The 21,081-nt window shown below is 40.4% G+C and overlaps 1 protein-coding gene across 1 annotated transcript in view; it reads left to right on the top strand.

The window, feature by feature from the left end:
* KCNB2 (potassium voltage-gated channel subfamily B member 2) overlaps nucleotides 1–21,081 on the top strand; it is a 258,382-nt gene that overhangs the window by 13,681 nt on the left and 223,620 nt on the right. Inside the window, exon 2 of the mRNA XM_075826123.1 lies at nucleotides 7,133–7,829. Coding sequence (XP_075682238.1) covers nucleotides 7,251–7,829 — 579 coding nt within the window. The 5' untranslated portion in view covers nucleotides 7,133–7,250. The remainder of the gene's footprint in view (nucleotides 1–7,132; nucleotides 7,830–21,081) is intronic.

Raw genomic sequence — 21,081 nt, 5'->3', positions numbered from 1 at the left:
CGTTATAAAGATAAGTGTATGACGCTGACCAATCAGTGACCAAGAAACGAAACGTACTGTAATCATGTTTTCAGTACGGGACAGTTGTCCTGCAGCGAGGCAGGGACTCCTAGCATCGTACATAAGTATGATGCTAGGAGCCCGGCTCCCTGCACTGTGTTCGGTCCGGTACTTGCGGCCGAAATACGTCCGTCAATTACGGACGTAATTAGTGTGTGCACATACCCTTAGTGTTATATCTGCGCATTACCACTGTATGATGTCCTCCATGCTGCTTCTATATAAATGTGATAGATAGAGATAAGAGAGCAGGATTCTTCTCTTCTATGTGTGCAGTGCATAGAAGACATGATAGGAGTTAAGCTCAACCCACGAGCTCAGGGAAAACTGAGAATTAGAAATAGAGCCTGAACAGTGGAAAACTTCTAATAAACGCAGGATACAAGTCATATAATGGCCATAAATTTTTATTCCTCGTGTACACAGATATGACAGCTGATTCTGAACAGTCACCTGAAACGATAGGTACGCTTTAAAGTTGTAGACACACGTCAAATGTTCTCATCAGTGAAGGTTTGTTTGCTGAGTCCCCCACTAATCATTAACTGAAGGGGCTGTGGTATGTGAAAGAAGTATTCGGCACACTCTTGGAAAAGTGAAATAAATGTTTGATTTCGTTTTTTTTTTTTTACATTTTGATTTTCTCTGCGATGCCAGTGGCTTAAGTGCAACGTTTGGGTCGCGAGACCTTCATCAGGCACTGAGGAGATATATGCAGGTGATATAGTCACATATAAACAAATTCCATATACATAATCAGGATATAATGCGTTCATTATTCCAATTATATACATATACATACAGAAATATCAAAAAATTATAGTAATATATACAAAAAGTCAATTAAAACAAGAACAGTACGGAGCATCAAGCACACACAAGGTGCTCATATTTGAAACAAAATGCACGATACAAGCCACGGAGCAGCGAGTGGCAAATCCTTGTTTAGGGGAAATAATGTGAACCCTGCTAGTATCTAAGCAAAATCTGTTGAGGAGGTAATAGGCATGTCTCTGTAAATTGTAATAAATTATACAAAATTATTCAAGATCGGGTGAACAAGGCCAGCACTGCTGGTATCTGTGAAACGGGCGCCCAGAGGTGAAACAGATGGAGATCACAACAATGATCTAGAGATAAGTCTAGAGCAAACATAGATGACCTAAGGAGCTGAGTACATGAAGAGATTACATAGCATTGCATACAAAGAAAGTCAGTTCGAAGATAGTATCTTACCTGAGCCGTTCTGGGGACCAGATCCTGTAAATCAATGGAAGAGGGGGAGGGATGGACTGGGGAAAGAAGACCGAGCATTTTAGAGAAACGGTGACGCCCTCGCTGCTCCAAAATGCTCATTTGCATATATTGAATAAAGTGATTTTCTCTGCAAAGGAGGCACTCATGTGAAAAAGGAAAATAACGTTACATTCAGGAGAGCCTACACTATATTACTCTGTTGCTAGTTTGACAGGTACATTTCTGTTGACAGACTCTCTTTAACACATTTCAGTCAGTAGGTATGAATTTAATGGGGGACTATCAGCTGCCGAATCCTCCAATCCTCTTCCCTTGTTCATCTCATTACTTTTAATGGATCCTTCATTATTGTTTATTAGTGTTTGGAACTGTTCTTAAATGAGGCTTTCTACACGTCATAGTAGAATACTGAGAATGTTGTACTTTTGGAAAGCTTACTTAATTTATGATGTGCAGATGGCTTTTCCTAGGGTCATTTACAGTAAAAACATGGAACGTCTATGATTCCTAGTTCCCATGCTATTTATAAAAACAGAATGTTTTTCACAAGGTACAACAAAGTCCAGACAAATATAGTTTAAAATAAATAAATAATTCAATATTGTATCTTCATGCCTATCAAACGCATAGGGCCTCATTTACAAAATCTTGAAAGTGAAGGCATTGGCCATAGTAACCAAAACCTGGGATCTACAGTAAAATCTTATATTTTTTGCAGTCAGGGTCGGAATCAGCACCAAGCAAACCGAGCCGGATGCCAGGGCCTACTGGGCTCGGAGGTCCCGTTACAATATGGGTAAACATGCTCTATGTTTGTCAAGTGTGCGGTAGATAGGGGGGTTACTATGACTCTGTAAACCTGGCCTTGGTTGCCGTATACAACTTTTCTACTTTTATTGCACTAGAGCCCATAAATGAGGCGTAAGGATGTAATTATTGTTATTTATAGGGTTGCACATTAATTGCTTGATAGAACCAGCTAATAAAATAAACCTATTTGAACCTCTTTGTTCTGTTGGACTGTTCTTTTATTCTATGTATTAATGTATTGTAATTTTCACTTTATAGTGTCTAAATGTTGTAGATATCACTCCAACATCTATTAGGAGATGAAATATGTCAGTGTTTTGTAATGGGAATTAAAAATCAGAGACCTGTAGAAAGGCGCAGTCCTTGGCCCCATGACAGAAATCATTATGGCTGTAATTCCTTTACAATTATCACTAAATATCTTAGCTGTCAGGTGCAGACAAAAAGTGGTTTTGTTTCCCATAGCAACCAGGGTTGCCACCTTTCCCATCAATTCCAGCCAGGTTTATGCAGGTAAGAGGGGTTGTGGTTATGGGGCGTGACTATGTAGATTGACATATTTAAGCTCTGTTCAACTTTGTTTTCGATTCCGTCATAGTTCTGGTATTTTTGATAGAAAAAATAGTGTAGTCTGCAGCTCGTGACTTAAAAAAAAAACGAAACCTGCGGCACCCCATTATCAGTCAGTGAGATCTGTAAGTATTCGCTGAGATCCGTCATATCAGTCGTGGCTCTGGGAAGGACTTTAAAGCTATTTTGAACAGATCCAAACGTACATATTTTTTTCGTAAGGGAACAGACTGCACTGTACTGACTTTCTGCTGGGGAGAGAACGTAGATTGATCTGAGTGTGATAAAGAAAATGCACTTACAAAATTATATATATATCTTATGACTATAATTTCTATGGTGCATAAATGATATTTTATTTTTGTAATGTAATACACTTCACTTTATGACATATTTACTGAGTGAGAGAGAGAGAGAGAGAGATGGTGAAAATTGCCTCAAAAACTTGCAAAAAATAACGTATGTAAATAATCCTGCACACATCACGGTCTGATAACAGTCTGAACCTGACATGTAAACACACCTGTCCGTATGTTATTATTGTAATGAAGTGGAGTTTCAAAAATACCTGCAGGCTAGTTTATAAAGTAAAGGCCAGTCTAAGACCTGATTCACACGAGCGCTGCGCATCTCGGACGTGAAAAACTGCCGTTATTCATGTCCGAGGTGCATCCGTGCTCAGCGCTGCGGGACGCGATGTCACACATCCCCCATAGTTGAGAGTCTATGGAGGGATGCGTGAAAAGATAGGACATGTCCTATTTTCGCACGGACCCTTCACACGGTCCGTTGAAACAACGGCTGTGTGAACAGCCACATTGAATTTCATAGGTCCGTGGGACGGCCGCTGTTTCAACAGCTGTCCCACGGAGGTTTAACACGTTCGTGTGAATCAGGCCTTAATCCTGCAACTCCCTGCTGCATCTGACTGGCTGCCCTACTCCTCACCAGCGGTATTATCAGGTGTTAAATGTAGTATATAATTCTGCTCTGATGGCCCCGTCTTCCTCTACTCCTCTGCCTAGGCTATAGCAGTGTATATGGCAACATTTCTGTTTATATTTATCTGCTGAAAACTAATATAGGCCTAAAAAATCTGCCTAAAAATTCCTTCTGGAATTTTGAGGCAAATTTTGACCTGACTGCACTCTCTTTACCGTGTTTTTTTATGCGTCGGCCACAGGCATTGAGTGCCGCGGGCAGAAAAACGCAGCGAAAAGCGCTTTCTCTGCCTCCCATTGATGTCAATGGGAGGTTAGAGACGGAAACTCCTGAATAAAGAACATGTCGCTTTTTTTTCCCGCAAGCTTTTTTTTTTGTCCGTTTTTTGCCACAGTTTCCGACGCATCAAAAACAGCGCCAAAAAACTCAATGTGAACTAGGCATAATACTTTACACAGCTGGGAATTTGCTACAATCGTATCCAGCCTTGGCAATTCTCTGTTAGCTAAACAACTTTTACTTTAGGCTAAGGCTAAGTTCACACTACCGTTGTCTCCCGTTTAGCTCTCTTCCGTCGGAGGAAGAGAAAATCGAAAATCCAAACAGAAAGCATCACTTCCGTTTGAATTACCATTGATTCTTTTGTTTTAGTTGGATTTTGTTTGCCTCCGTTCCACTAGGTTTTCCGTTTTTTTCACAGAAGCAAAAGTGCAGTCTGCTACCAGAATAATGCTTTATTACGAAATCCTTACGTTTTATTCCACACATGATTCACTACGACTCCATGAAAATCCTCATTGTTTGACAGTCCTAATTCATGAGGCTTTTTGTATATCCAACTTATTTTATTGGAGATTTTCCCAAGTTTTGAATCAGTAGTATTTGTCCAGTGTGGCACCACTGGGCTCTACAATGAATGGTTCACCAGGTACATTTGTATGTACTGTACCAGGTATTTGTGAGGGCAGACTTGGATGAAGAAGCATCAATACAGCTTAGAGATAGCGGATGTGGCCTCAAACTGGCTGAATCTTACACTAGCATAGAATTAGCTGGAAAATTTCCATGAATTGGCATTTTTTCTTTTCATGTTATGTTATTTATATACAAATGTAAGGATAAAATATTTTTTTTCCAAAATAGAAATTCCCTAATAAAGTTGTATAATCAGTTCCTCGTCTGTGGTGCACTAACGGATCCGCAGTGCGGCAGTGTGATAGTGGGGTATTTTAATTCCCAGCAGCCACGCGTTTTCTTATCCGTATGCTCCTGCTGATAAGGGGAGTTATTCCAAAAATAACACAATATTACATTGGATCCAAGAATATCTTATTTTATTGTATCCAACTGTAGTGTAGGTTATTGATACAGCCAATGACGTCATTCAAACTTGTCACATATATGGGAAGGAATTTAAAAAACTATATTAGGTACTACATAACATTTTTATTTTTGTAGGTAGGTAAGCTTTATACATTCGTTAAATGTTGCATTAGACATCAGATTCATAAGATATCAGATTCAGCAGGACTCTCAGAATCTGTAATAAAAGAGGGAGCAATTGTGCCCGCAAAGCTGCCACCTAAATTGCCGCATTTACAGGTTATGGTAATGGTGTAGCAGAAAGCTGTGCCATTACTGCATGGCAAAATCCACAAGTAGATGCATGAATCATTTGTTGGTTTTGCCACATCGTAAAATACCCAAAAAATAAATCAATGGTAAAAAGGAAAAGAAGAAAAGGGCACAAAAATTTTACAAATAGGGCATATTGCAGTTTTCCAAAACTGCTGCATGTGTTAGAAAAAAAAATGTTTCGTTTTTCCCCGCAACTAAAATCTAATTCACTCCAGTGAAACACTTAGTTACTGCAGTAAGTTATTTCAGCCGCAAAAACATGAAGCGGACGGTTACATAAAACACTTTTTGCATTTGTATTAGGGCATGACCACACATGGCGGAATTCCTCCGCAACTGTCCGCATCAATGCCGCACCTAATCCGGGTTGCGGATTACGGCTGCGGATCTGCACAAAATGTGCAGAAAATTGATGCGGACTGGCAGCTGCGGACTGCAGGAAAAGTGCTTCCCTTCTCCCTATTCAGTGCAGGATAGAGAGAAGGGACAGCACTTTCCCTAGTGAAAGTCAAAGAAATTCATACTTACCGCCCGTTGTCTTGGTGACGCGTCCCTCTTTCGGCATCCAGCCCGACCTCCCTGGATGACGCTCCAGTCCATGTGACCGCTGCAGCCTGTGCTTGGCCTGTGATTGGCTGCAGCCGTCACTTAGAATGAAACGTCATCCTGGGAGGCCGGACTGGAGACAGACGCAGGGAGTTCTCGGTAAGTATGAACTTATATGTTTTTTTACAGATACATGTATATTGAGATCGGTAGTCACTGTCCCGGGTGCAGAAACAGTTACTGCCGATCGCGTAACTCTTTCAGCACCATGGACAGTGACTATTTACAGACGTCTCCTAGCAACGCTCCCGTCATTACGGGAGCCCCATTGACTTCCTCAGTCTGGCTGTAGACCTAGAAATACATAGGTCCAGCCAGAATGAAGAAATGTCATGGTAGTAAAAACAATACGCTCCGCAGCACACATAAGATCTGCGGACTTCATTGCGGAATTTTGACTCTCCATTGAAGTCAATGGAGAAATTCCGCCATGAGTCCGCAACCAGTCCGCCACTGCTCCGCAACAGACAGAGCATGCTGCGGACACCAAATTCCGCTCCGCAGCCTATGCTCCGCAGCGGAATTGTACGCATCGTGTAAACGAACACTGCTAAATTAAAGTGAAAGTCAATGGAGAAACGGCTCCGCTGCGGATTAACGCTGCGGAGTGTCCGCAGCGGAATTTAAGTGAAATTCCGCCATGTGTGAACCCGCCCTTACAGCGACAACACCGGGACCCTCTGCAGTTCTAGTAAACCAAATTAAGGTCACCTCAGAACCATTGGGTGATCTAAATTTGGTTCAGTAGAACCGTGGGAGGTCACACTTGTCCGGCCGTAATACAGATGCCAAAATGCGTCTGTAATACAGATCTGTGAATCAGACCAGGGGTTAAAAATTGCTTGCCACATCTGCTAATATGCTGTGAATCCCCTTATCCTAACATTGAGCAGAGGAAAGTAATTGAGCCCCCACTAAACTGTCTCCAGTAGTGCCCATATGGGGGCTGGGACACTGCTTACTACATCTGCTAATAAGTGTTTGGTGTGGCTCCCCTCACCCTTTGTGCCCTTTTTTCCAGTGGGCAGAGCTGAGATGGGTTACATATTCCTGATGCCCTCTGAAATTGGAGGCCCTCCTGCATTTGAACCTTTGCATAGAAAATATTTGCCCATTCTTTGTACTTTATTGATAAATAATAATATAGTTTTATATGTTTTTTATACAATCTCTTTATTAAAACTTTAGTGTGTGATCGTCTTTGTCTTCATAGAATTGTCACATTAATCTTTCTTTCTATATATTGCAGATTGAATTGTGGGTCCTCTGTATTATCGGTAACCAGCCTGAGTTTTGTGAAATCTCTTCTGCATTTCCCATGACTACCTACTCCAAGAAGCTCGATTAGGCCCTGTGTTTTACACAATATGGCAGAAAAAGCTCCTCCTGGGCTGAACAGAAAGTCCTCAAGGTCCACTCTTTCTCTTCCACCAGAGCCAGTGGAGATAATTCGAAGCAAAGCATGTTCACGGAGAGTGAAAATAAATGTAGGAGGCTTAAATCACGAGGTCTTATGGAGGACTTTAGACCGCCTGCCAAGGACTAGACTAGGAAAACTGAGAGACTGTAACACTCATGAGAGTCTACTAGAAGTCTGCGATGACTACAATCTAAATGAGAACGAGTATTTTTTTGACCGGCACCCAGGAGCTTTTACTTCTATATTAAATTTCTATAGGACGGGGAAGCTACATATGATGGAGGAGATGTGTGCATTGTCATTTGGCCAGGAGCTGGACTACTGGGGAATTGATGAAATATATTTGGAGTCTTGCTGCCAGGCCAGATATCATCAGAAGAAAGAACAAATGAATGAGGAGCTGAGAAGAGAAGCAGAGACTTTGAGAGAAAGGGAAGGAGAAGAATTTGATAATACTTGCTGCCCCGAGAAACGGAAAAAGCTTTGGGACCTACTGGAAAAGCCAAACTCATCAGTAGCTGCAAAGGTAATATGCATTGTAAACTTCCTATCCATTTACACTTCTATGTATATAATATACAGCATCTTAAGGAAGATGAAGTTGTTGTTTTTTTTGCTTCAAAATGTGCTATATACCTGTATATCGAAAAGATTTGAAAATCTTTACTAATAGCAGAATTGGGCGTGCAGCATCTTTACCTGTTACCCGTTACACCTTTACCCGTTCTATGTGCAATCACAAATAATACATCATGATATCTGCTACATCTGTTTGTTGCACATACTGTTCTATTATTCCAGTTGGAAATATTTGTCACAATGACCTATATTTTGGGCTTCTGAGGTTTTGTTTAAAAAGGTTCTCCGCTCACTATGTTCACACGGAGTATTTTGGGGGAGGAATATCTGCCTCAAAATTCCGTTTGGAACTTTGAGGCAGATATTCCTCTCCCTGCACGCCGATTTTCGCGGCAATTATCGCGCCGTTTTTCGCCCGCGGCCATTGAGCGCCGCGGGCATAAAACAGCGAGATATACGCTTTCTCCTGCCTCCCATTGAAGTCAATGGGAGGTCGGAGGCGGAAGTGCCCGAAGATAGGGCATGTCGCTTCTTTTTCCCGCGAGGCAGTTTTACTGCTCGCGGGAAAAAGACGCCGACGCCTCCCATTGAAATCAATGGGAGGTGTTCTCGGGCCGTTTCTGCCGAGTTTTGCGACGCGGTTTTCCGCGGCAAAAAACTCGGCAAAATACCCCGTGTGAACATAGTGGCTGAAAATGCATATCTTATAACTGCACCGTTTATGGCTGTGACATCTCTACAACTCTGAAATCTGTCCTGTCAATATGGCTGCTACAGGCCATGATTGGTTCAATGTGTTCAAATACAACGGGTTCCTCTATGATGAGCGGTGCAAATAACGACCATGTTCTTGGATATGTGAACCAATTACATTCTAAGGTTACACGGACGTCAGATTATACGAGGCTACAAGATATTTTGCTTATGATAGAAATGAATGAAACTAGCATGTGGGAAGTAATGTTGTGTTGCTGTTATTTACAGACTCTGCGGCAGATTCTAAGCCCTGCAATGATTAACTGTTAGCCAAAGATGCATATACTTAAGATGCTGCATGTGACATTACAATGGACATTGGGACTGTCACCAAAAGAAAGTCACATACTCTATGTTGCCCCAGACTGTCATTCTTCAGTTCAAGATTACAGAATGGGAAGCATCATTGATATCTATACTCATATTAACCCCTTAATGACCGCCCAAACGCCTTTTCACTGCGTCATTAAGAGTACTTATGCCACAGAGCTGCCTTTTCACAACGCTCGGCTCTTTCCGTAAGCCCCATAGACTTTGAATGAAGCAGCACCCCTTGTGCCTGGCCTCCACTCCATTCAAATTCCTCCTCCTCCCTTGCGGCTGGGGGGGACCGGAGTCTGGTGATTGGTGGGGTTCCCATTGGTCAGACCCCCACCGATCTAGTATTTTCCACCTATTAGGTGGATAGGTGAAAAATGCTGGCGGCTAGAATACCCCATTTAAGGCCCAAAATAGGTTGGTCACTAAAATGTTAACATACCCTCCCTTATTGTTCAGAAAGGGAGCAAATTAAAGAGGTTGCATAGGATGAAAAACAATGGCTGCTTTCTTCCAGAAACAATTGTCGCAGAGCAGGCAGCACAGCTCCTAATATAGTTATAGATGGCTGCACGTTCCAGGTGGACTGGCCATTCACCATCCAAACATAAATCCAAAGGAGAGAAGAATGAAAAAGCTCTCCAAGTTTGGCGTATGCGTCAAGTGATTTTATTTTTATACTTTATACTCAGAACCATGAAAACATTCCTGGTAAAATTAATCAATTACTTATCATGAAAGAAAAGCAACAAGGTTTTGGGTAAATATACCCTTCATCAGGCTGCTGGTGTATCGAATTAAATATGGGCAGTGGTGAAAATTCTTCCAGAAACAGACACGTGAATGGAGCTAAACGCTTCAATACCAGACACAGCCTATGAGCAAATGTGGTGCTGTTTCCGGAAGGAAGTAGCCATGTGTTTATAATCCCATACAACCTCGTTTAAATCACACGCCATTATCACAATAACACAAGGCAAAGATCAAGGACTAGGTCAATATGGTATATATGCCCATATACCCCTATATTACATTCAACTGTGTGAGAATAGGGAAAAGGAACAATAACATACAATGGACCCATTTAAAGAGCTGGTAAAAAGATCAAACTATTTCCGTATCAGTCAATTGATACTTAATAAACCGGGAATCAGCAAAAAATAACCAAATTGCCACTTTGCCAACAGACAAATTTCCTATTACAGAGCTGTATTTGCCACATATGTGACAATGGGGGTTATAGTGCTAAAATACGGATATTTCCACTGCGACTGTATGGTTAGTGGTAAAGAAGATTCCATAATAGCTAAACTTCACTGCTCATCTACTGTACGTACTTGGAAGATGACAACTGTTTCACATTCAAACACAAAAAAATGATTACGGAAATCATCACCAGAAATAAAAAAATTGAAACTAATATTTTACCTTTAGAAAACCCTTTTCAGTAATGACATTTAAGCAGTGAGCCTGATAAAGGCCACATTTCAGAAATGACCGGAGCAGTCACATTTTACCTGTTACTGCTCCGAGGACGCCATGATCCAGAAAGCTCTTACACTAAAAGCAGGCTTGACTTAAAGAGGCTCTGTCACCAGATTTTGCAACCCCTATCTGCTATTGCAGCAGATAGGCGCTGCAATGTAGATTACAATAACGTTTTTATTTTTTAAAAACGAGCATTTTTGGCCAAGTTATGACCATTTTTGTAGTTATGCAAATGAGGCTTGCAAAAGTCCAAGTGGGTGTGTTTAAAAGTAAAAGTCCAAGTGGGCGTGTATTATGTGCGTACATCGGGGCGTTTTTAATACTTTTACTAGCTGGGCGCTCTGATGAGAAGTATCATCCACTTCTCTTCAGAACGCCCAGCTTCTGGCAGTGCAGACACAGCCGTGTTCTCGAGAGATCACGCTGTGACGTCACTCACAGGTCCTGCATCGTGTCAGACGAGCGAGGACACCGGCACCAGAGGCTTCAGTTGATTCTGCAGCAGCATCGGCGTTAGCAGGTAAGTCGATGTAGCTACTTACCTGCAAACTCTGATGCTGCTGCAGAATCAACTGTAGCCTCTGGTGCCGATGTGTCCTCGCTCGTCTGACACGATGCAGGACCTGTGAGTGACGTCACAGCGTGATCTCTCGAGAACACGGCTGTGTCTGCACTGCCAGAAGCTGGGCGTTCTGAAGAGAAGTGGATGATACTTCTCATCAGAGCGCCCAGCTAGTAAAAGTATTAAAAACGCCCCGATGTACGCACATAATACACGCCCAGTTGTACTTTTACTTTTAAACACACCCACTTGGACTTTTGCAAGCCTCATTTGCATAACTACAAAAATGGTCATAACTTGGCCAAAAATGCTCGTTTTTTAAAAATAAAAACGTTACTGTAATCTACATTGCAGCGCCTATCTGCTGCAATAGCAGATAGGGGCTGCAAAATCTGGTGACAGAGCCTCTTTAAACTAGACCTTTTAAGATTGAAATCATTAGCGTTTCTCCTCTATATACATGTATAGAAAAATATAATAGACTACCAGAGTCTTTTCGGACTCTAGTTGCTAGGGACACACAACCTAACAACTCCAACTTTTATAATTGGTTGTCTTGCAGCATGTCCCCAGCAACCAGTCTGTCTCAGATTACTACATGGGCAAAGAAGGGACAAAGTGACTAGTCAGTACCCCAACCACACTTCTCTGTATCATTTAATACTATATTCATTAGATTTATGTAAAAATAGGTGTAAATGGAAAACTGAAAGCGGTTTTCCAAGACTTTAATATTGATGACCTATCCTTACATATGGTTGTGGCTGTGCCTAGTAATTGAATGTGTGTACAGTGCTGTGCCTGGGAAAGCAACAAGAGACCCGGCACCTTCATTCAGCTGGTGACGGACCCCTACCAATCAAAGTTCTAGAAAACCCCTTTACTCAGCCGCTCAGGGAAAAAAACGCCTGATTCTGACGCGGTTTCCACGTAAAAATCAGCGCCAAAAAACTCTGTGTGAACTGGGCCTAATATAGTATATATTACAAACGGAGTACTATGAATATTCATGTCACATTTCAGTGTAATAGGTTCTTTTTAGTCCAGGAAAGCATCATGTAATACATCATTTATTCATCCCATACTCTCGCTTCAACTCATTAGTCAATAAAAGAATAAAAGCGTTTGACGTACTTGTCCACTAAGTTCTAAATAATGGAGTCTGGATTGCGCCTGTACTTTATCAACTAGTTGGATTACTGATGAGTTTGTCAGCCAAATGCCAAATAAACCTTATTTTCTTGATGAATTTCTCTATGTATCTGATTTCCAGCACCTACTTTATTTGTCTAATGGGAATATTCTTTTGCAAGCTTTTCAGAAATGTACTTTGCCCAGAGCTGTGTAAATAAATATTTAGATTATTGTCATGCTCGGTAAGAGAGTCTGAGTGTTCTGGAGACACTAAGCATTTACTTGCACTGTGTGTTATGTTCCAAAAACATAACCAAACATAGCACAGTTCTCCGACATCACTACTTTGGGTATTTTTGGATTTTGAAGTAGTAAAACAGCAGAATAACTAAAAGCAAAAAAGTAATTTTCTGTCTAAGGCCCCATACACACGAACATGCTTTTGCGGCCGCAATTCCCCCCGAAAATCCACGGTAGAATTGCGGCCCCATTCATTCCTATGGGGCCATGCACACGACCATGGTTTTCACGGTCTGTGCATGGCCCAGGAGCCTGGACCGCAGAAAGAACGGACATGTCTTATTACGGCCGTGTTCTGCGATCCGGGCTCATAGCAAATAATGACCGCGGCCATGTGTATGTCCCGCGATTTGCGGGTGGCTTGCGGATGACACTCCGCGGCCTGCCGACCCGAAAATCACGGCCGTGCACATGGCTACGGTAGTGTGCATGAGGCCTAACTCAGTTTCTAAATTCACCCTGTGACCTAAATCTGCAAGAACACTTCTGCAGAGATATAACCTCTGATACAATTGGTGCCTTCTGTGTAAATGAATCAGCCCCTTAGGTCATCTGTGTGAGGAGTCATTATTTCCTACTATGCGTGACCCACAATTTTCAGCACCATCACATGACAGATGGGTATTAAAATTACTGAGTTCTCTGTTTCGCAATTGAGAAGAGATTTGTGGGTGGAAACAGAGAATGTGAAAAGGAACTACTCACACAGATGACACACGGAGGTGGATCATTTACATAGAAAGCAATGAATGTATTGAAAGTGATAGCTTTGAATTGGTGCTAGAAAAGGGAAAAAAAGTTATATGTATCCAGTCCAAAATTTGCACAATGGAACCTGTTTTGCTGACAGATTCTCTTCAAACTTTATATCCTACTGAATTATATCAAAGTAGTAGTTTGATGAGCAAAAAGGGCCTGCTTTTTTTATCCCCAGAAACAGCGCCACTCTTATCCAAGTGTTGTGTCTGGTATTGCAGCTCACCCTCATCCTAGTGAATGGGGCCGGACTGCAATACTAGACACAGCCTATGGACAAACACGGCGCTGCTTCTGGAAAAATATCAGATACTTTACGAATCATGAACGGGTTGTCTTATTGTATAGCAAACATGTGGAATCTATACCAGGCTAGATCCATATAAACTATATCTGGATGGCTAGTTAGATGTAATACCCAAATACATTTTATCGAGCAAAAATTTGAATAAACTGTCTTTTTTTTTTACATATTTTTTTATTTTACTATTATATAGTATTATTTAACATTATTAATTTATGTATCAGTGTTAAGGGATTTTGTTATATTAGTTTTGTAATTACGTGTTTTGTTTTTTTTACTTAATTTGAGGGTTAATCAACTAGGTAAGATTACAGTTATCTACTGTATACATTTATAACAGACAGTAATAATAAATATATATTTTGTCATTTAAAAGATGCCTAGAGAATTGGTTTATTCTAATATTTGGAATCTATACCACGTAAACCTGACCACTAGCACTTGCTAATCTTTCCGTCAGAACGGAGGCCTGACAGACACAAACGGAAACCATAGATTTCCGTATCCATCACCATTGATTTTAATGGTGACGGATCCGGTGCCAATGGTTTCCGTTTGTCTCCATTGTGCAAGGGTTCCATCGTTTTGACGGAATCAATAGCGTAGTCGACAACGAAGACAAACGGAAACCATTGGCACCGGATCCATTACCATTGAAATCATTGGTGATGGAAACGGAAACCTATGGTTTACATTTGTGTCTGTCAGGGCTCCGTTCCAGCGGAAAGCTAGCACAGATGTGAACGAAGCCTAACACTGTTTGAAGGAGAGCCATTATATGATAGGGTACTCCTCCTGTCCACACCAATACACCCTATGGAGAAGTATTGCAGAATTGGTGTTCAACACCCCTGGCGTAAAATGGCCCCATGAGAGGACAGTTCATTATTACTAGGCCTCTGTTACTACTATTCATAAAATGACCTGATCACAGGGCATGGACTTATTGCACTTATCCCAAAAACGGCAAAGCAGTTTGCAGGAAGGATTGTACAGTGACTCATGGGGCACCTATGGCTCCATACTACAGAGTCCCCTGTGGCTCTCTACTACAAAGACACTCTGTGTGCTGCCATTTAGTGCTTTGTATAGAGAGATGTAAGAATGCTTTAAAGGGAGAATAGCTTCGTAATGTAGTGTCCAGAGGAGCATGGCACAATATTTTTTTTTCAGTCAATTTCAATATGGCAGCACGTAGAGGGCCTATGGCTTTGTAACCAAAGTACCTGTGTACCTCTGTTTGAAATTGGAGGCATATGGAGGTACAGCTGGGACCCATGGAAGTCTATGGGCACCATATTAAAGTATCCATAAATACAAAGAAAATTCCAAAGATAATGAGCGTTCATACCGATAATCTCTGCATCTATGGCAACAACAAAGTCATTTCCAACCAATAGAAATCCGCTCCACCTGTCAGAAAATTTTCAGACTTCTAGCATTGGATATTGTACTAAAAATGTCCTGTTTGAAACTATGTTTTAGAATGATCATTGTATAAGTGAAATTATTGGATCATTACTTTTAGGCTGTGCTTAGCTTTAGTGATGCTACAATACTACAATCCTGCAGTACACAAAAGAACATACCCATACTGCATGATATAACCGGGAAGCAGTAAGCACACAATTAGATTGATGACAGGAGCAATTTATCAGTACTACTAAGTGGCTGCTGACGGCTTGAAGTAATGAACCTGTACTCAAGTGAGGGCAAGTAGAATTATTTTAAATTACGAAGTGGCTTGCATATGTAGACTACTTTGTTATTACACTTATGATATCTCCGTCTTTTTTTAACGTATGCTTGTCACATACAGCCACAAAAAGAAAAGACAAAGGTAACAGTCTATCCTTGCTTATTTGCCTCCTTGATGGCTTGATATTTGTCCCAACATTCCTCCTTTTAGGCACACGACCCTTTTAATATAAGTGGATAGTGGTGGCCATAGATAGGAAGGTAATCAATAGGATCTAGGAAAGTCATCAACTACACATCTAAGGTGACAATTCCATTGTTTAGATCAACTGAAATTGGTTTCATTAATCTGATAATGTATCACAGCATCTTAAAGGGCAAAGTGAACTCATGGCATGTCATTGAAATATGTTAGAAGATTGCACTGGTGGAGTCCATGAGTTGAGACCGCCACAGATTTTCAGGAACTGTAAATTAAATTTAATTATAGGACTTCTGTGACACAACATTCTAAACACTAGCCTATTCACAGCAATAAGGCCTGTTCACACTGTGGAAAATTTGCGGCGTAAGCCATGGCGAATTGCGCCGCAAAATTCTGCCTCCCATTCATTTCAATGGGGGGCGGACACTTCTTTTTCCCGCTAGCTAATTTTTTCAGCTAGCGGACAAAAGAAGGTTCCTGCCCGATCTTCAGGCCGATTCCGCTCAAACCTCCCATTGAAGTGAATAAGAGTCAGAATCTTCCTGCTGATGGCAGAAATAATTCTGCAGCGGATTTTGCGACGGGACCCGCCAAGCAAAATCCGCCGTGTGAACATAGCCTTATTCTTTGCTTAGAATGTCAGAAATTTCCAGTAAAGGAATTCTCTGAACAGTTTTTCAGGTCAATCACTCTATAGAGCATCACAGCCCATTTGTTCAAAAAACAGTGAGGTTCAAGGACTCCACCAATGTAATTTTCTCATGTCTACCAATGACATCACGCAATATCATTTTTGAATGAATTTCCCTTCAAAAGTTGAACTCCACTAGACTTCTTTTTCCCGCTAGCTAATTTTTCAAGGATTAATTCTGATTGCTATATTTGGAGTTGAGAAGGATTTTTTTTCCGTAAAATGAGAAAAATAGGCTATTTCCTCATAGGGATTGTTTTCCTTCCTCTGGATCCACTTTGCAGGAGTATTGGTTGTACTAGACGGACCTACAGTATGTCCTTTTTTCAACTCTACTGACTATGTTACTGTACATTTCTGGTGTGGCTGCTGTCAATCATAATTTTCTACTGCCCTCTCCCACATGTGATAGTCACAGGCTTTCTGTGATCTATAAGATAAGACCTTAGATCTGTCGAGTCCCAAAAATATGTTTTTACATGTTAACTATACAGAGCTATTGTGCGAATCTGGGAACAACATTCAATGTGAATATCCATTCTTCTCCATGTTAAAGGCATCCAAAACAAAAACAGCTCTACATTGTTAGGACTTTCCAAACAACATCCCATATCTTAGCTTCCTGGATTAATGTGACCATGATTTATGGAGTGAGATGATCCTACTGTCTGACAAATTATCATGTGGGTCAAGGCAAATATACTACTGCTATAAGTTTTTTTCAATCATCATCCAATGGAATATAACCCAATTTCTCTCAGATTCAGTATGGATCGATCCAAGAGAAAAATAACATCCTTGTGCCTTCATATGACATCGGCGGCAAAAGGAGGTACAGAGTGGCCCCATAGACTGCTATGGGTGCCGTATTACAAGCGAGAGACATGCATGCCCATGCACACATCCCATGTCACGCCACTAATGCAGTAGAGATGAGAATCCTATTGTGAACGTTGGTTTTTAATGTTTACTTTTCACATGGATATATTGCTTTGCATATATTTGGTTTGTAATTGTCCTTAAAAAAGGTCTAGTGGTGATGGAAATAGCACAGTAGTAAAGTTTCGCCAAACAATCTCAAGCTTGAATAATCTTGTGATAAATATTCAGTAATGAAGGCAGCACATATCAAATATGAATGCAAATATTATTATTCACTGAGTTTTAATGTCATTGCTTGTGTTCAGGTTATAGTGATTTTGCTTGTATGGCAACCTGTAACAATTTAATTTGTAAAATGCTGAGATTTGTGCTTTTTAATTATCCGTTCCCTACTTCAAAATAGCATATATGTATTGTATGGCATGTACTTAACCTTTTTATTTTATATATTTATAAATATATATATATATATATATATATATATATATATATATATATATATATATAAAAAATATATATATATGTGTGTGTAACTGGCCCAGAGGTGTAGCTAGGGGTTTAGCAGATATGTAAAGCATGTTTACAACTGCAGAGGCGCATCCTAATCATAGTGGTTATAAGCACCCCAGTGGGCACCTCAGCAGACAACAATGCATTTAGAATGCACCTGGTATGCCATCACTAAGACCCCAACATGTAATCATTCTGCCCCCTGGTGTCCCATCACTTTATCTGCTGTATGCCGCCTCTCGACCCCCAATATGCCATCACTCTGCACATATATACATTACACATACACCAGTACTCACTACACATATATACAGTGCCCATGTCTTTTACATGTAGACAAGACATGGAAAAGGAAGAACGTAGGACTTACATTAACTGTTGTAGGACTGGAGGACGGGCGGTGGAGACTAGTAGCAGCGGTGTTAGTATATTCTAAAGCCCGCTGAAACAGACCAGTCGGCTGCTGCCTGCTTCTCAAAGAGGAAAGCACCTTATTTGCTACTGGAGCCACCTACCATTTGCTTACAGTAGAAATATGCATCAGACAGTCTTTAAATTGTAAAATTACCTGTACAGGCATCAGCGATGCCACTACAGGAGTTATTGCACCCTCTGATAGTGGGTGGGCCTCACTATGTAAGTGGGCTTGGGGCCGCCACCCCCTCCTGCCCCTCCTTCCCATGCTAGCTACGCTTCTGAACTAGCCATAGTATGGTGTGGCAAGTATTTAGTCTTTGATATATATTGTATATAAACAACTATAGTATTGTATGGCATGCACATAGCCTTATAGATATATGTAACTAACCATATTAATGTATGTCATACACGTAGCCTTATAGATATATGTAACTAACCATATTAATGTATGTCATACACGCAGCCTTATAGATATATGTAACTAACCATATTAATGTATGGCATACACGTAGCCTTATAGATATATGTAACTAACCATATTAATGTATGTCATACACGTAGCCTTATAGATATATGTAACTAACCATATTAATGTATGGCATACACGTAGCCTTATAGATATATGTAACTAACCATATTAATGTATGTCATACACGTAGCCTTATAGATATATGTAACTAACCATATTAATATATGGCATGCACGTAGCCTTATAGATATATGTAACTAACCATATTAATGTATGGCATACATGTATCCTTATAGATATATGTAACTAACTATATTAATGTATGTCATACACGTAGCCTTATAGATATATGTAACTAACCATATTAATGTATGTCATACACGTAGCCTTATAGATATATGTAACTAACCATATTAATGTATGGCATACACGTAGCCTTATAGATATAGGTAACTAACCATATTAACGTATGTCATACACGTAGCCTTATAGATATATGTAACTAACCATATTAACCCCTTCCCTCTTTAGCCACTTTTGACCTTTCTGACAGAGCCTCATTTTTCAAATCTGACGTGTCACTTTATGTGGTAATAACTCAGGAATGCTTTCACCTATCCAAGCGATTCTGAGATTGTTTTCTCATGACACATTGGACTTTATGTTACTGGCAAAATTTGCTCGATATGTTCAGTATTTAATTGTGAAAAACACCAAAAATTAGCGAAAAATTGCAAAAATTAGCATTTTTCTCAATTTAAATGTATCTGCTTGTAAGACAGGCAGTTATACCACACAAAATTGTTGCTAATTAACATCACCCATATGTCTACTTTAGATTGGCATCGTTTTTTGAACATCCTTTTATTTTTCTATGACCTCACAAGGCTTAGAACTTTAGCAGCAATTTCTCACATTTTCAAGAAAATTTCAAAAGGCTATTTTTACAGGGGCCAGTTCAGTTGTGAAGTGGTTTTGAGGGCCTTATATATTAGAAACCCCCAAAAAGTCACCCCATTTTAAAAACTTCACCCCTCAAAGTATTCAAAACAGCATTTAGAAAATGTCTTAACCCTTTACACATTTCACAGGAATTAAAGTAAAGTAGAGGTGAAATTTACAAATTTCATATTTTCCTGCAGAAATAAATTTTTAATACAATTTTTTTTATAACACAGAAGGTTTTACCAGAGAAATGCAACTCAATATTTGTTGCCCAGTTTCTGCAGTTTTAGGAAATATCCCACATGTGGCCGTAGCGTGCTACTGGAATGAAGCACCGGCCTCAGAAGCAAAGGAGCACCTAGTGGATTTTGGGGCCTTATTTTTGTTAGAATATATTTTAGGCACCATGTCAGGTTTGAAGGGCTCTTGCAGTGACAAAACAGTAAAAATCCCCCAAAAGTGACCCCATCTGGGAAACTAGACACCTCAAGGAAATTATCTAGGGGTGTAGTGAGCATTTTGACCGCACAGGTTTTTTACAGAAATTATTGGAAGTAGGCCGTGAAAATTAAAATCAACATTTCTTCAAAGAAAATGTAGGTTTAGCGATTTTTTTTCTCATTTCCACAAGGACTGAAGGAGAAAAAGCACCGCAAAATTTGTAAAGCAATTTCTCCCGAGTAAAACAATACCTCACATGTGGTAATAAACGGTTGTTTGGAGACACGGCGTGGCTGAGAAGGGAAAGAGCGCCATTTGGCTTTTGGAGTTCACATTTAGCAGGAATGGTTTGCGGAGGCCATGTCACATTTACAAAGCCCCTAAGGTGACAAAACAGTGGAAACCCCCAACAAGTGACCCCATTTGGTAAACTATACCCCTTGAGGAAATTATCTAGGGGTATAGTGAGCATTTTGACCCCACAGGTTTTTTGCAGAAATTTTTGCAAGTAGGCTGTGAAAATGAAAATCTACATTTTTTTCAAATAAAATGTAGGTTTAGCGAATTTTTTTTTCATTTCCACAAGGACTAAAGGAGAAAAAGCACCATAAAATTTGTAAAGAAATTTCTCCCGAGTAAAATAATACCCCACATGTGGTAATAAACGGCTGTTTGGACACACGGCGAGGCTGAGAAGGGAAAGAGCGCCATTTGGCTTTTGGAACTCAAATTTAGCAGGAATGATTTGCGGAGGTCATGTCACATTTACAAAGCCCCTGAGGGGATAAAACAGTGGAAACCCCCCACAAGTGACCCCATTTTGGAAACTACACCCATTGAGGAAATTATCTAGGGGTATAGTGAGCGTTTTGACGCAACAGGTTTTTTGCATAAATTATTGGAAGTAGGCCCTGAAAATGACAATCTAAATTTTTTCAAAGAAAATGAAGGGTTAGCTAATTTTTTATAATTTCCACAAGGACTGAAGGAGAAAAAGCACCACAAAATTTGTAAAGCAATTTCTCCCGGGTAAAACAATACCCCACATGTGGTAATAAACGGTTGTTTGGAGACACGGCGTGGCTGAGAAGGAAAAGAGCGCTATTTGGCTTTTGGAGTTCACATTTAGCAGGAATGGTTTGCGGAGGCCATGTCACATTTACAAAGCCCCTGAGGGGACAAAACAGTGGAAACCCCCCACAAGTGACCCCATTTTGGAGACTACACGCATTGAGGAAATTATCTAGGGGCATAGTGAGCGATTTGACCCCACAGTTTTTTTGCAGAAATTATTGGAAGTAGGCCCTGAAAATAATAATC

Source organism: Rhinoderma darwinii, chromosome 5, assembly GCF_050947455.1.
Source record: "Rhinoderma darwinii isolate aRhiDar2 chromosome 5, aRhiDar2.hap1, whole genome shotgun sequence".
NCBI lineage: Eukaryota > Metazoa > Chordata > Amphibia > Anura > Rhinodermatidae > Rhinoderma > Rhinoderma darwinii.
Note: the sequence above shows the minus strand (reverse complement) of the source record. Positions and strands in the feature narration are given on the sequence as shown.